At 54.9% G+C, this 13,743-nt stretch overlaps 1 protein-coding gene across 1 annotated transcript; it reads left to right on the forward strand.

Moving 5' to 3' along the window:
* The first annotated feature begins 9,066 nt into the window (after positions 1-9,066).
* On the forward strand, positions 9,067-10,769 carry MYOD1 (myogenic differentiation 1). The gene is made up of 3 exons (XM_004314896.4): positions 9,067-9,696; positions 10,180-10,258; positions 10,519-10,769. Exons 1-3 carry the CDS (start codon positions 9,067-9,069, stop codon positions 10,767-10,769), a joined length of 960 nt encoding a protein of 319 aa, XP_004314944.2.
* Positions 10,770-13,743: the final 2,974 nt, after the last annotated feature.

Raw genomic sequence — 13,743 nt, forward strand, 5'->3', positions numbered from 1 at the left:
CCTTCCTGAATGGAAATAGAGCCAGGAGTACAACACCTCTGTCCTTGTGTCTAGGAAGTGAGCCCCAGGAAGGGGCGTGGAAGGATTCGGGGCGGGCCACACAGCAGTGGGCAGCCAGTGCGGTGAACACCCTGGTCTTTGGGCTCCAGTCCAGCCTCTCTCTGCTGTACAAGGTTGCTGTCCTCCCCCCGCACTCCCTTCTCATACCACCTTCTACCCTTGACTTAACCCGATGTCTTGCCTGGGAAACTAGTGGGCTTTACCTCAGACCTCAGGGCCCGTTTACCCCTCTGAGAGGGTCTGAGGCCACAGATCCCAAACGACCAGAGGAACCCCAGATAGTATCAGCTGCACGGGGACATCCTCTGGCCTGTCGTCACACTTCTGGGCCTTTGCTCAGGCTGTTCTCTAAGCCTGGAATGCCTTTCCCTCCAGTTCTCCCACTGGGCACTTCTGCTCATCCTCCAACACCCCAGGAAGAAGGATCCCAACGCGTCCTCCTTGCGGAAGTCTTCACAGGTATCCACAGGAGAGCTTGCTGTTCCCTCTGGGTGTTTTGATGATTCGTTCGTGGGTCTTCCTCTCCCCACTAGATGGAGCTCCCAGAGGCCAGAGGCCCTGTCTGAATCCGCCTTAGATCCTTCTGCAGTGCCTGGCTTGGAGCCTGCAACCAGAGTGGGTGCCATGGGACATTGGAGGAATGGAGGGACGGTAAGCCTGTTGGGGCACATGGGCCATAAATCACTTTCCCAAACCAAAGGGGAAGCAGCAATCTAGGAGGGCTTCATGGAAGTGGCAGAACAGGAGGTAGGACAGAAGCAGATGACAGATGCACTGAGCAGCCTGGCTACCAGTCATGAGGCTCTCTGCCTTCTGTCCTTCTGCCAGACAACCCCTGTCCTGGGTGCCACTGGCCAGGGGTGGGCAGGTTTGGGGGAGAGAATCAGGCCTCCCCAAGGCATCCAACCTCCCTTCAGAGGCGTGTGGATGGGGCAGCTGCCGGGGGAGCAGCTGGTGTCTGTCCCTGGAGCCCAACGGCTGTGTGTGTCTTAATCCCAGTTCCTTGGAGCCCCCCAGGCTGGCAGGTGGGCTGATTAGGCAGAAAGGAGGCAACAGGAGAGGGGTGGGGAGCTGAGGCCCCTCCCCAGGCCCCACAGCTGCCCACTGGATCCTGCCACATGCGCCGCACCCATCACCAGGCCCCTATCTCTAGCTCTCCCTCAGGCCAGAGCTGCTTCTCCTTCAGCCCTTACAGGGAGGCCTGACCTCTAGGCAGGAAGATTCAGCTTTCAAACTAGAAGCTGCAAGAAAAAGATGGATGCCATAGCGAATATGCCCCCTTAGTATCTCTTTTCTGGGTGGAGCAGGGGACGTCCAGGCACATACGTGGAGGCGAGTGTTCATACTGGGATGAAGGTATAGATGTACCTGACCCAGAATATGAGCAGTGTGGCACACAGGAGTGTCCTGTAAGGTTGGTGTGCATGGCGTGTAAGGTATACACGTGTGCGAGGTGTACATGGAGCAGTGTGAAGTACCCATATACGAGGTACATGTACATCGTATATGATGTGTAACGGGTGTGAGGAGGACGTGCTGTGAGAAGCGTGCACAGTGTGGAAGATAGGTCCTGTGTACGAGGTATGCAGGTATGTGAGGTGTCCACGGAGCGTGAGAGGTCCATGGGGTGTGAAGGACACGCAGTGTGACAGACGTCCTCGGCGTGTGAGGTGAGCAGTGTGAGGCGTGCCCACAGGAGCATGGAGGGATGGGAGTGAGGGCAAACGCTCCTTCCAAGGAGGTGTGCCTTTTCGGCCCCGCACACTGGACCATCGGTACAAGCACCTGCGGGCTGTCATAGGCAGAGGAGACAGAGGACATCTGGAGTTTCACAAATCCTTACGTGCATAGGGCGGAGGGCGACTTGGAGAGACCCTCTCCTCCTCCTGCTGCCTCCATGCCATCTCAGCTCAAGGACAACGTGCTCTTGGAGGAGATGCCACACTTCGGTAATATTATTTCTTGTGTCTGACTTAAATCCCTCGTGCTGCAAGTTAAACTTGCGTGTTTTTTTTTTAAATATTTTTTTAGAGTTTGTTCAGTGGAGGTGGTGAACTCTTCCTTCATGAAGTTCTCCTCCCCCCAGCAGCCTAATGCCCTTGGGCTGGAAGAATAACTGGCACCTTCCCGAACCCTGCCTTCCTTAGCGCTTCTAGTCGTTAAGCTCTCGGCACTTCGTGCAGTTCAGTAAACCAGAGCGAGTTTGTTCTTCAGACTCTCGGAATCTGGGTCCACAGAGACCTCTGAGGCAGAGAAAGGCTTTCATTACATAAAGGATAAGCTTGAAGGGGAGAGACTGGATGAATGAAGTCCTCAGGTCTTTCCAGAAGCCAGGCATCACTGGTCCTTAAAGTGGGCCTTGGCCAAACAGTTTGGGCTCCTGCTAATTTCCCTCGCCTGGCTTCTCAGGACCTGGAGAGGAACCTGGAGGTGGGAGGTTTGCCTAGAGGCCGAGATGTGCGTGCAGTGAGTTGCACATGGCACCTGAGTGAGGGGCCGGGCAGGGGGAAAAGCTATGCAGCCTGTGAGGGTTTCCCTTCCTGTGATGCCGAGCTCCCACGGCACCTCCGATGCTCCCTGCCCGCCCCCTGGGCACACACGTTTCTGTGTGCACGAAGCATTGCATCCTTACCTCACCCTGTGCTCACAGGTCACCCATCCAAGCCATCCTCCAGCCCTGTCTCACGCCACCCCCGTGCCCTCAGCTCGCCCACGCAGCGGTGGACATTCAGCCAAGGGCTCCTAGGACAGCAGGAGCCACGCCCGTCTCATCCGCCTTCGAATCCTCTGGTCCTGGTGGCGGCAGTTGTCCCAGGCAAGGTGCTCAGTGATGATCTGTTCTCTCTCCGGGGAACGTTCTTCCCCAGATGGGCACGTGGCTGGCTCCCAGGCCTCTTTCACCTCTTTGCTCCAATGTCACTGTGTCAACCTGCCCACTCTATTTAATTCTGCCCTGGTGCCCCAATTCCACTCACCCCGCTCTGCCTTTAACGTCACTCTGCCTCCTAACGTACTCCATAATTTACCTGTTAGTATGTTTATTGTTTACTGTCAGTCTTACCTGTTAGAACGTCCACTCCACAAGGGCAGGGAACGTTGACTGTTTTGTTTTCTGCTATATTTCCGGCACCTGGCGCAGAACGTGAGCTGCATAAATATTTGCTGAATGAGTGAACGAATCGTAGGACTGGGCACGTGTCCCCACAGTGCACACACCACCCCATGCAGCCCACAGGCGCGGGGGTACGTGTGCCATTTGTTGTCTCCCTGTCCCCTTCCTCCTCCACGTAGACCCCTTTTCTCCAGCTCCCAGTTCATCCACTAGACTCCCAAGCGCTGCTTGTACGTGGGAGGCTGGGGAGTACCCCAAAGTGGGAAGTATGGCCACTGTGGAGAAGCTCTGGGACCCTGACCCTGAATCTAGGACCGCGTCAATTATCCTCCTGAGCAACCCAGACTGGCCCCAGGGCAGGACCCATATCCAGGTTGGTAGAGATTGGTAGAGACAGAAGCGGGTGTTTGAGGTGGATCCAGGGGCAGGAAGGGAAAGTCTGGAGACAGAGAGGGGACCCGGGGTTGGCCCTGCCCCACCTGTCGCGCTCCTATTTTCACCCTCTGGCCCATCCCCCAGCTAGATATGTAGCCTGTGCCAACCGTGAGGGAAGAGACCACAGGTCCAGCCTGGGCAAGGGCAGGGTGCTTGAAGACCAGGGCAGGTGCAGGCCGGATTGGGTTTCCAGAGGCTATATATATATATATATATATATATACACACACACACACACACACATATATAAAGGCTGCCGGGAGCCCTGGGGCAAGCCGCTCCCTGAGGGCGCAACTCTGTGGGGCCCAGGCAGGCCTGCATTCCTGCCCAGAGGCCAGCTCTCCATTTATAGCCCCAGGCAGGCACGCCAAGGGAACCGAGGAAGGAGGATTGGAAAGGGTGGAGAGAGATGGGAGCCCTCCCTCCCTCCCTGCTGCCAAAGGAGCCCCTCATTGTGAAGATGAGAACCAAAGCCTGGGGTGAGGTGTGCCCTGCCCCAGATCATCCAGCCCGCCCCTCTTCTCAGCTTTGAGATGGAAGGAGAGGTGCTGGGGGACGCCCCACCGTAAGTCCTTCAGTCCATTGCCATTGGCCTCTCCCAAGACAAGTCCAGCACCTGTGACTCCGAGGGGCATTCTCGACTACACTCTACAATATAAGAGCTTGGACTCTTTCTGCTTCCAAAATTGACGTCCTTTTCCCTCCCTGCCCCCAAGCCAGCACTAGGACTCAATGGTCCCAGGTCCAGGGGTGGGCACACTTCTCTCTGATCTTTTGGCAACAGGGATGGGATGCTGGTGTTGGCCAATCTTTCCCAAAAGAGGTGGTGGCACAACCAAGAGAGTGACCCCAGGCAAGCATGGGGCCCTGGCGAAGTCTGTAAAGGTCCCCGAGTTCAGTGATTCCCAAACTCTTCAAGCAGCAGAAGCCTTGCAGCAAACAAAATCCCACTTGGAAGGACAATATAAAAGTGGCCTCGTATGACCAGAGTGTGTATGCATTTTAAAATCATGCTTCCTAATTACCAAAGAAGATAGAGCTACAAATCAAGTTAAAAACTGTCAAAGCAGTTTAGACCTCTAAGCCACAAGTGATAAAATATTAAATGTGTTTGGTAAGTTCGAACATATAACATTTACTTATTGTAAAGGCACCTTGATGACAGCCCTGAGGTGGTTTTTATGAATGCAAAACACACAAAGCAAAGTTGTAACCATTTAAGTCTCAGAATCCAATATAGTTCTGTGTTTTCCTTGCTTGCTCGAGTTTGAGAAGAATCCAGATTTGCATGGATAAGCGGCTTGAAGAGCTCACTTGGAAATCTCAGGGTACTCTTCAATGAAAGAGTTTGATTGATTCATTCATCCAAGAAATATTTATTGAGTACTTACTATGTGCCAGGCATTCTGCTGAGACTTGAACAAGGGGGAAGAAATATTTGTGTCAAACTAAATTAGTCATATAACAACTCTTCACATTCCCCATTGTGAGTGTAGAAGTCAAAGGAAAAGGCTCAAGGTTATAATAAGCACCAAATCTTTGTGTAGTATGCTATGACATATGCTATGGTATGCTATGACAATATTGCAGCAGGCCATGTGTATTTGATCAACATAAAAGATCGTGCCCCAGCAGATGGGCCTGAGTCTTGCCTGGGAAGAGCAAATGTGACCCAGCATGTATGTCTAATCATGTATGCGACTATCCAGTTTAGAAAAAATACAACCATCCTCACTAATGACACTTTTCAAGAAGTTCAAATATATGCAGAGAGATTCAAAGGCCATGAGGCCACCCATTCATTCCTTTGACATTTATCAAGATCCTACTATGTGACAGCCGCTGTGATGGTTTTTGGAAATGCCATGGTGAACAAAGCATCCCTGACTTCTTGGGGCTACGTCAGTCAATGTACAAACTAATAAAGAAGATAATTAAAGAGTGATTGTGCTAAGAAGGAAATGAGCAGGGTGATGTGACCCAGCTACTATAGAGAGGATGGTCAGAGTCATCTCAAGGAGGCAAGTTTGAGCTGAGACCTGATATATGAAAAGCAGCCAATCTTGGGAAGAGCCCGGCAGAAAAGCAGCAAGTAAAAGGCACCGAGGCAGGATTGTACTCAGAGTGTCGGAAGACAGGAAGGGAAAGCAGCCTAGCATGGAATGATCAAAGGGGATCTTGGTTCCAGATGCAGTTGTAGAGAAGGATGCTGCTGTGTAGTGAATGGATTCTACTGGGACAGGAGTGAAAGTGAGGAGAGGAACTAGGAGGCTATGGTGGGCTTCCAGGCCAGCAGTGCGGCAGTGTAGTCCAGGATGGTGACAGTGGGGATGGAGAGACTCGAGAGATATCTTAAGAGGTTGAGTGGTCAGGACTTCCACGTGCCCAGACCTCCCCTTTGGAACTCCAGCCTCATAAATCCCCTGCCTACTTGACCTCTCCACCTGGATGTTGAAAATGCATTTCAAATTTTGCGCCAACCTGGACTCTGGGTCTGCCATCCACAAACTCGCTCTTCCCCAACTCCATTCTTCCAGGAGTCATCCTTAATTCCTCTTTTGTCTCTTGCCTACATCCAATCACAAATAAATCTTGTGGGTTCCATTTTCAAAACATATCTGGAATCCAACTACTTTTTCACCATCCAACTACTTTTCACTGCTGCCACCCAGATCTAAGCCACCATCACCACTCACTTGGATTATTTCAATAGCCTCCTAATTTGGTCTCCCTGCTGTATCCTTGCTCTCCATAACCAGCATGCGCCTGTTAAAATGTAAGTCAGATGGTGACATTCTTCTCTTCTGTTCAAGCCCCCTGATGGCTTTCCGTCTCAGAATACAAATCCTTTGCTCCCTTTCTGACCTCATCTCTTACCACTCTCCCAGTTAATCATTCTGCTCCAGACATACCAGCCTCCTTGCTGCACTTTAAAGCTGACAAACAGTCCTGCCCCAGGGCCTTTGCATGTGCTCTTTCCTCTATCTGACTCCAGATATCTGCTTCTGCCCTCCCTTCATTCTGGTCTCTGCTCAAATGGAATCAGGCTAGAGAGGTCTTCCCTGACCACTCCACATAATGGAATAATCTTCATCACTTTGCTTCCTTGCCTTGCTTTCGTTTTCTTCATAGAACTTATAAGCTCCTGACATCATATACTTCCTTGCTTATTTGTTTATTATCTGTCACCCTCCCCTACAAAGTAAGCACCATGAGAGCAGGGTCTTGGTGGTGTTCACTGCTGTATCCCCAACACCTAGACCCGTATCTAGCACATAGTGGACACTCCATGATGTGTGTTGATGAATAAATGAGGATGGTGTTATGGAGGGGTGAGCACTTCCTAAAGGGAGACCTTCAGCACTACCACAAGCGGCAGAGAAGTGAAGATGACAGGGCTCCAAAAGAGAAGGGAAGGAGTGACTCCACAGGCCCAGAGGGCCAGTGAGGACAGCTTTCAGAAGGCAGTGGGAAAAGGACAAAGATCATTCTTGCTTATACCTGTGGGTTCCAGGAGGAGAGGCCCCAGTAGGGTGTCTGGTCCAAGGGAAATCTCTAGCCTGAATGCTGAGAGGAAGGTGTGGACTGCAGTTTCAGGAGGAAGAAGCTGAGCCACCCTATGGGAGTGGGGAGGGGGCCCACCCCAGGGCTTGTGGGGGAGCCAGAGTCCCATGGGTGGCTGCCTCCTCCAATTCCCAGTCTCTCCAGTGGGTCTGCTGGGGAGAAATGCAGCTGTGGCCTTCACAGGAGCCCAGCCTTAAGACTACATGGGCTCCTGTCAGGGCTTATTGCCCCAGCTAACAGCCCTCTTGTTGGAATAACCGTGCACCTCGGACTGAGGGCTTCTGCATCTTTGGTCTGTTTAGATTCTCACCACCACCGCAATCGCTCACAGGGGTCCCTAACCCACCCCCCAACCCCGGGCCGCGGACGGCACCGGTTGGTGGCCTGCTAGGGCCTCGGCCGCACAGCAGGAGGTGAGCTGCGGGCTAGCGAGCCAAGCTTCATCTGCCGCTCCCCATCACTCCCCGTCGCTCGAATTACCGCCTGACCCCGCCCACCCCGCCACTCCTTGGAAAAATTGTCTTCCACGAAACCGGTCCCTGGTGCCAAAAATGTTGGGGGACCTCTTCTCTAAGAGATCGCTATGAACATCCTCAAATTTACAAAGTGGGGAAACTGAGGTTCAGAAGGAGATGTGACTTCCACAAAAACACACGGGAAACTGTGGGGTTAAAGTCATCGGTCTGCAAACTCCACTCTCAAAGACTCCACCCTGACGTGGGGTTCTCAGGCCTTCTAGGCGTTGGAGGCCTTTGCGCAGTGGACTTCCCCGGCGCAGCACGGTGCGCAAGGTGGAGGCAAGCCCCAAGCAGACGGACTTTTCTTCCCAGCTGAAGAGACATCTCGGCCTAGACTCGCACTGGACACCCCGCTGAGGAAGCGCGCAGGTTGAATTGCGCAAGAGTTGGCTTCCCTCCCTCCAGGCTGGGACAGGACCTGAGTTTGGAGAGATTGGCACGAAGCTTTAGCAGCAATCATCGACTCCTATAGAGATGCAGCTGGGTTTCCAAGCTACCAGAGATGGGCTGGGCCCGAGACCCTCTGACTGACTCCGGGGGCAGCAACTGGCCAAGTGACACGACCGCCACGTTCAGTCTCAGGTTTCCCCACTTGGACTCTCAGTCTTGTTCCTCGCTTCTCTGCCTCTGACTCTAGCGTTCTGCTCTCTGAATGTCTCAGCCTCTTGGGTTTACCGCTTACCATCTCACTATCTCAGCTTTGAGTGTGTCTCTGCCTTACTGTCATGTGTCTCTTTGCAAATCTCTCCCGATCTGATTTCTACCCCTATCCTGCTCCTTGGTCCCCCACAAATCAGCGGACTGAGGGGACCCCAAAGTCAGCTCAAAGGTGAGCGCGCGGCCAGTGTTTCCCGCGGACACACGAGGAGGCCGGTGTTGGAGACATTTGGAGAGTGTGCCCGGGAGTCAAGTGCTGCCGCGTTGGGCTGCCAGCCTCTGCCTGTCTCTCTGCCTGGGGAGGGGCCGGAGTGCGCGCGCGGAACCGTCAAGGGGTAGGGGGCTGGCCAGTCTCTGGCCCCTACTGCCACCCAGGGGATCCCAAGCTCCTCCCCGCTCTATTCCTATTGGCCTCGGGCGCCCCCGCCCCTAGCCGCCGGCTGCGGCTCAGGGGCCCTTAGGCTACTACGGGATAAATAGCCCCGGGAGCCTGGCTTGAAGTTAGGGGTCGGGAAGTCCCAGGGCGCTGCCGCCGCTCTCCTCGCCGTCCGTCGGTCAGGCGGGACAGGATAGGGCAGGGTGGGGGGCAGCTGGGTGTACATTCAGACCCTCAGTACTTTGCTATCGCACTGCCGGTGTTCCGGAGCCGCAGAAAGTTTCTGGCAACCCCTGCCGCCGGGATTGGGCAAAGCCAGGACTGCGCCGCCCCCCCGCCAGGATATGGAGCTGCTTTCGCCGCCGATCCGCGACGTAGACTTGACGGGCCCCGACGGCTCTCTGTGCAACTTTGCAACAGCGGACGACTTCTATGATGACCCGTGTTTTGACTCCCCGGACCTGCGCTTCTTCGAGGACCTGGATCCGCGCCTCGTGCACGTGGGCGCGCTCCTGAAGCCCGAGGAACACTCGCACTTCCCTGCGGCCGCGCACCCGGTGCCGGGCGCGCGCGAGGATGAGCATGTGCGCGCGCCCAGCGGGCACCACCAGGCGGGCCACTGTCTACTGTGGGCCTGCAAGGCGTGCAAACGCAAGACCACTAACGCGGACCGCCGCAAGGCCGCTACCATGCGCGAGCGGCGCCGCCTGAGCAAAGTCAACGAGGCCTTCGAGACGCTCAAGCGCTGCACGTCTAGCAACCCAAACCAGCGGCTGCCCAAGGTGGAGATCCTCCGCAACGCCATCCGCTACATCGAAGGTCTGCAGGCGCTGCTTCGCGACCAGGACGCCGCGCCCCCTGGTGCTGCCGCTGCCTTTTACGCGCCTGGCCCTTTGCCCCCAGGCCGCGGCGGCGAGCACTACAGCGGCGACTCGGACGCGTCCAGCCCGCGCTCCAATTGCTCCGACGGCATGGTAAGGCCAGGACGCTGGGCTAGAGAAGTGAGCGCAGCTCTTGGTATATGAGGAATGTGTTTCCGAGGGCGGGTAGAGGACCCTCTGGTGTGAGGGTTGGGCGGGGAACCTTCCCGGGAGTGGACCCCCGGTGCCCCAGGCAGCTGTCACTGGGGTGGCGTAGTGCTTTGGGGGGGGCACGGGACGGATGCGATCCACCTGATTGGGGGCGCTATTAGAACACTGCTGGGCCGACACGAAGATCGTGTCGTTTTCTCCGCTTATCCCATGCAGATGTGTGCTCCTAGGTGACTGTCTGCCCTGTATTTGGTCCGGCATGCTGCAGACAGCTCCTGCCCACCCTTACTCCCCAACCCGGCCAGATCCGGGCCCAGAACTCTCGTGGCTGAGACTTAGGGAGTTGGAGAGGGGACGGCTGCAGGGAGTGATGCTCCAGCCCCGCGCGGTTCCCGGGCCTGACTCGGTAGCCCTTGCCGTTTGCAGATGGACTACAGCGGCCCCCCGAGCGGTGCCCGGCGGCGGAACTGCTACGAAGGCACCTACTACAGCGAGGCGCCCAACGGTGCGTATTCGCGCCTCCTTCCCACATTCCCTTTTGAGCTGCCCCGGCTTCTCTTTACCTAGGACCTCCTCGCTGGGAGATGGTACAGGGAATGAAATACTAAGCATGTACTTCCCTCCTTTTTCACCCTGAAATTTCGCGGGATCCTCCCGAATCTGGCCCGTCCTCAGTTTCCTGTCTGCCCCAAAGCACTGAGCCCAGAGGTGGGAGACTTGTCTGCGGCTCCACCTCTGCATACTAATCTACCCCTCCCCGCGCAGAACCCCGGCCCGGGAAGAGTGCTGCGGTGTCGAGCCTCGACTGCCTGTCCAGCATCGTGGAGCGCATCTCCACCGAGAGCCCCGCCGCGCCCGCTCTTCTGCTGGCCGACGCGCCGCCGGCGTCGTCTCCAGGCCCGCAAGAGGCGGCCGCCGGGAGCGAGGTCGAGCGCGGCAGCCCCACCCCTTCCCCCGACACCGCCCCTCAGTGCCCAGCGGGCGCGAACCCCAACCCGATCTACCAGGTGCTCTGAGGGGTTGGGCGGCCACTTCGGGGGGTGCCGCTGCCCTCTGGCCCGAGGGATGGTGCCCTTAGGGTCCCTCGCGCCCAAAGGATTGAGCTTAAATGCCAACTCCCCTCCCAACAGCGCTTTAGAAGCGACCCCTCCGGAGGTATGAGAGGCGGGGGAACTGATGTGTGTTTCCGCACCCCAGGGCAAGGACATGGTCCTTTTTTGCCACGCAGCACCCTTCCCTGAGACCCGCTGCGATGGCCGTTTGATGTTACTCAGTGGGCCAGAGCTGACCCTTGACGGCCCGGGTCCTTCCTCTTCCTCGCCCCCTCCCCCATGGGGGGGTGGGACCCACGCAGACCTAAGCCCCGCCCCCGGACACCCGGATGCTTAAAGGAGCGTAGCCTCTCTTTTCGGGAGCCTTCGGGACGTCGGCTCTTTCCAGCCGCTCCCTTGCCAAGTGTAACAGCTGTAAAGGTAACCACTCCCACCCCCTGCCCCGGTTCAGGACCACTTTTTGTAATACTTTTGTAATCTATTCCTGTAAATAAGAGTTGCTTTGCCAGAGCAGGAGCCCCTAGGGCTGTATTTATCTCTGAGGCATGGTGTGCGGTGCGACAGGGACTTTGTATGTTTATACGGCAGGCGGGCGAGCCGCGGGCGCTCGCTCAGGTGTTCGAAATAAAGACGCTAATTTATACCGCGGTGGCTCCAGCTTTCGCTAGGGTTGGGAGCAGGATTTTGAAGGGGGCAGGATTTTGAAGGGGGGCGAAATCCGCAAACTGGGGCACCTGTACCGCAGCGACTCCTGTAGGCCGCAGACGGATTGCAAGGAGGAAGTTGGGGGAGGGAGGGGTGCGTATGTTTCCGTTATGTGAGGAGGTTCTTCTGACCATGACGTACATCACCACACACAGGTCATCTTGTTGTCAGGATGGATGTTAGAACTATCTGAGTAGTTAATAAAAGATCCATGCCTGTCCCACCACCCAGAGATTCTGATTTAAAGTATCTGCCGCAGATATCCCCGGCCAGGAATTAGTATTTTTCAAAAGTTCCCCAGGTGATTCTGAAGTGCGTACACGGTTGAGCATCACGCCCCTCCACGCACACAGAGTGAAGCCAGGGATGGTGTCCAGAAGGATCACTGGAAAGTCATGTCCCCCAGATGCGACTCGGAATCCTCATGGGTAGAGGATGTGATAAGGTGCTCACAACATTATGAGGAAAAGCTGAATGAGTGTGAAGCAGCACTGTAAGCTGTAGGGTACTTCCAGGCTCTCAGTGATAGGTGTAATCACAAGGGGATGCACAGAAGGCCAGACAGGCACAGACGCGACCACTCTAAGAAAGCCAGCACTTAGAGCATCCGGGCATTGCCAGATCTCATAAGAAGACAGGAGCCCAGAGCCTGCAAGGAGAGGGGCACGTGCAAACCTGCATCATCACAGATGGCATCAGTGCTCTTATCAAGTGATAAACACTCTGAGGGGAGAGGAGGGGCCATTGATTTAGCCAGGGGGCTGGGGAAGACTTCCTGGAAGAGGCGCCATTTGAACTGTGTCTTGAGAAACAAAAGAAGACAACACATCCACAATGCCCATAGATCCCCCCCAACACACACACACAAAACAAAAGAAGACAACACATCCACAATGCCCATAGATCCCCCTCAACACACACACACAGAGGTACCTCTGAGAGGGTACCCCTGGATGGACGTCCTGGCAAAAGTTCTGCCCAGCCCCACCCCCTAATTCACATACACTTGTCACTAGGACCTCAATTCCCCTTACATCCCACTCCTACAGATCGTTTTTTTCCTGAAAACCCTACAGGCCCACTTTCAAGGGCTCTTCTTACCAAGGAGGGGCGGGTGTGGAGAGGGCCTGGGGAATGCAAGCAAGACATAATGGCAGAAGGCAGAGCAGAGGATCTGCTCTCTGCTCTGGGAGAGCCTTTGCTCTCCCCAATGCAGGGCCCCTGGGGAGCCACCCAGGGCTGCTCTGTTACTAATGATCCTCTGCTTTTCATCTGGCTGCTTCCCCAGATGTGCCTTGGGGTTCTTTACACTCCTTTGAGACCGTTTGGGGCTCATTCATGAATTCATTCATTCAACAGATGCCAGGTCCCATGCTGGGTGAAAACAGAGACCGGTGGACAGAGTTCCTGACCTTGGGAAGCACCCAGACATTTGGGGAGACTGGATCTTTTAGCAGCTGGTTACATCACGATGAATTAAGTGCTATAATGGGGATGTATGTGGCAGAGGAACGCAGTGGGAACAGAAGGTATAGACAGCAAGCAGCCCCTAATAAGAGTCTTGAAGGAATAGGTAAGGAAAGAGGCGCCAAATAGGGATGCTGCAAGCTGAGGAAATAGCAAAAGGGCAAAGACCCAGAGGTGACAGAAAGCAAACTGTGCCTTCATGGGACCAGCAGTGCTCACAGGGAGGGGCCAGAGGTGAGATGGGGCAAAGGGCCACATTGGACCTTATTTGGGCTTTATCCCAAAGGCAATAGGGAGCCATAGAGGAATCTAACCGAGGAAAGGATACAAACATATCTGTATTTTAGAAAGGCCAGTCTGGACTGGCAGAATGGATAGGAGGGAACAAGACTTGAGACAGGAAGACTTGTCAGGAGGCCACCAGGGCTGCTCAGAGAAGACATGACATGGCCTGAACTGGGGTTGTGACTGGGGATGGGAGAGAAAGCACAGGAGTAGAGACAGTTGTGCCAGATAAAGTGTAGGCGTTGACAGTTCAATGGAGAACCTTGAGGGCACAGTCCCTACCCTCATACAGCTTAAAATCCACTGGCAAAATTCTTTGCCATTAGACAAAGAATCAAATGAATAAATACATTTGTAGATGTTATACATGATGAGAACCTCCATAAGGAAAAGTAAAGGGCGCAGTGAGAGATGATAATGAGGTATGAGACGGTAATCAGGCAAAGGGAGGAGGAAGCACAGCTTCTGTGCTGAGGGAACC

Source organism: Tursiops truncatus, chromosome 8 (assembly GCF_011762595.2).
Source record: "Tursiops truncatus isolate mTurTru1 chromosome 8, mTurTru1.mat.Y, whole genome shotgun sequence".
In the NCBI taxonomy this organism is placed as follows: Eukaryota; Metazoa; Chordata; class Mammalia; order Artiodactyla; family Delphinidae; genus Tursiops; species Tursiops truncatus.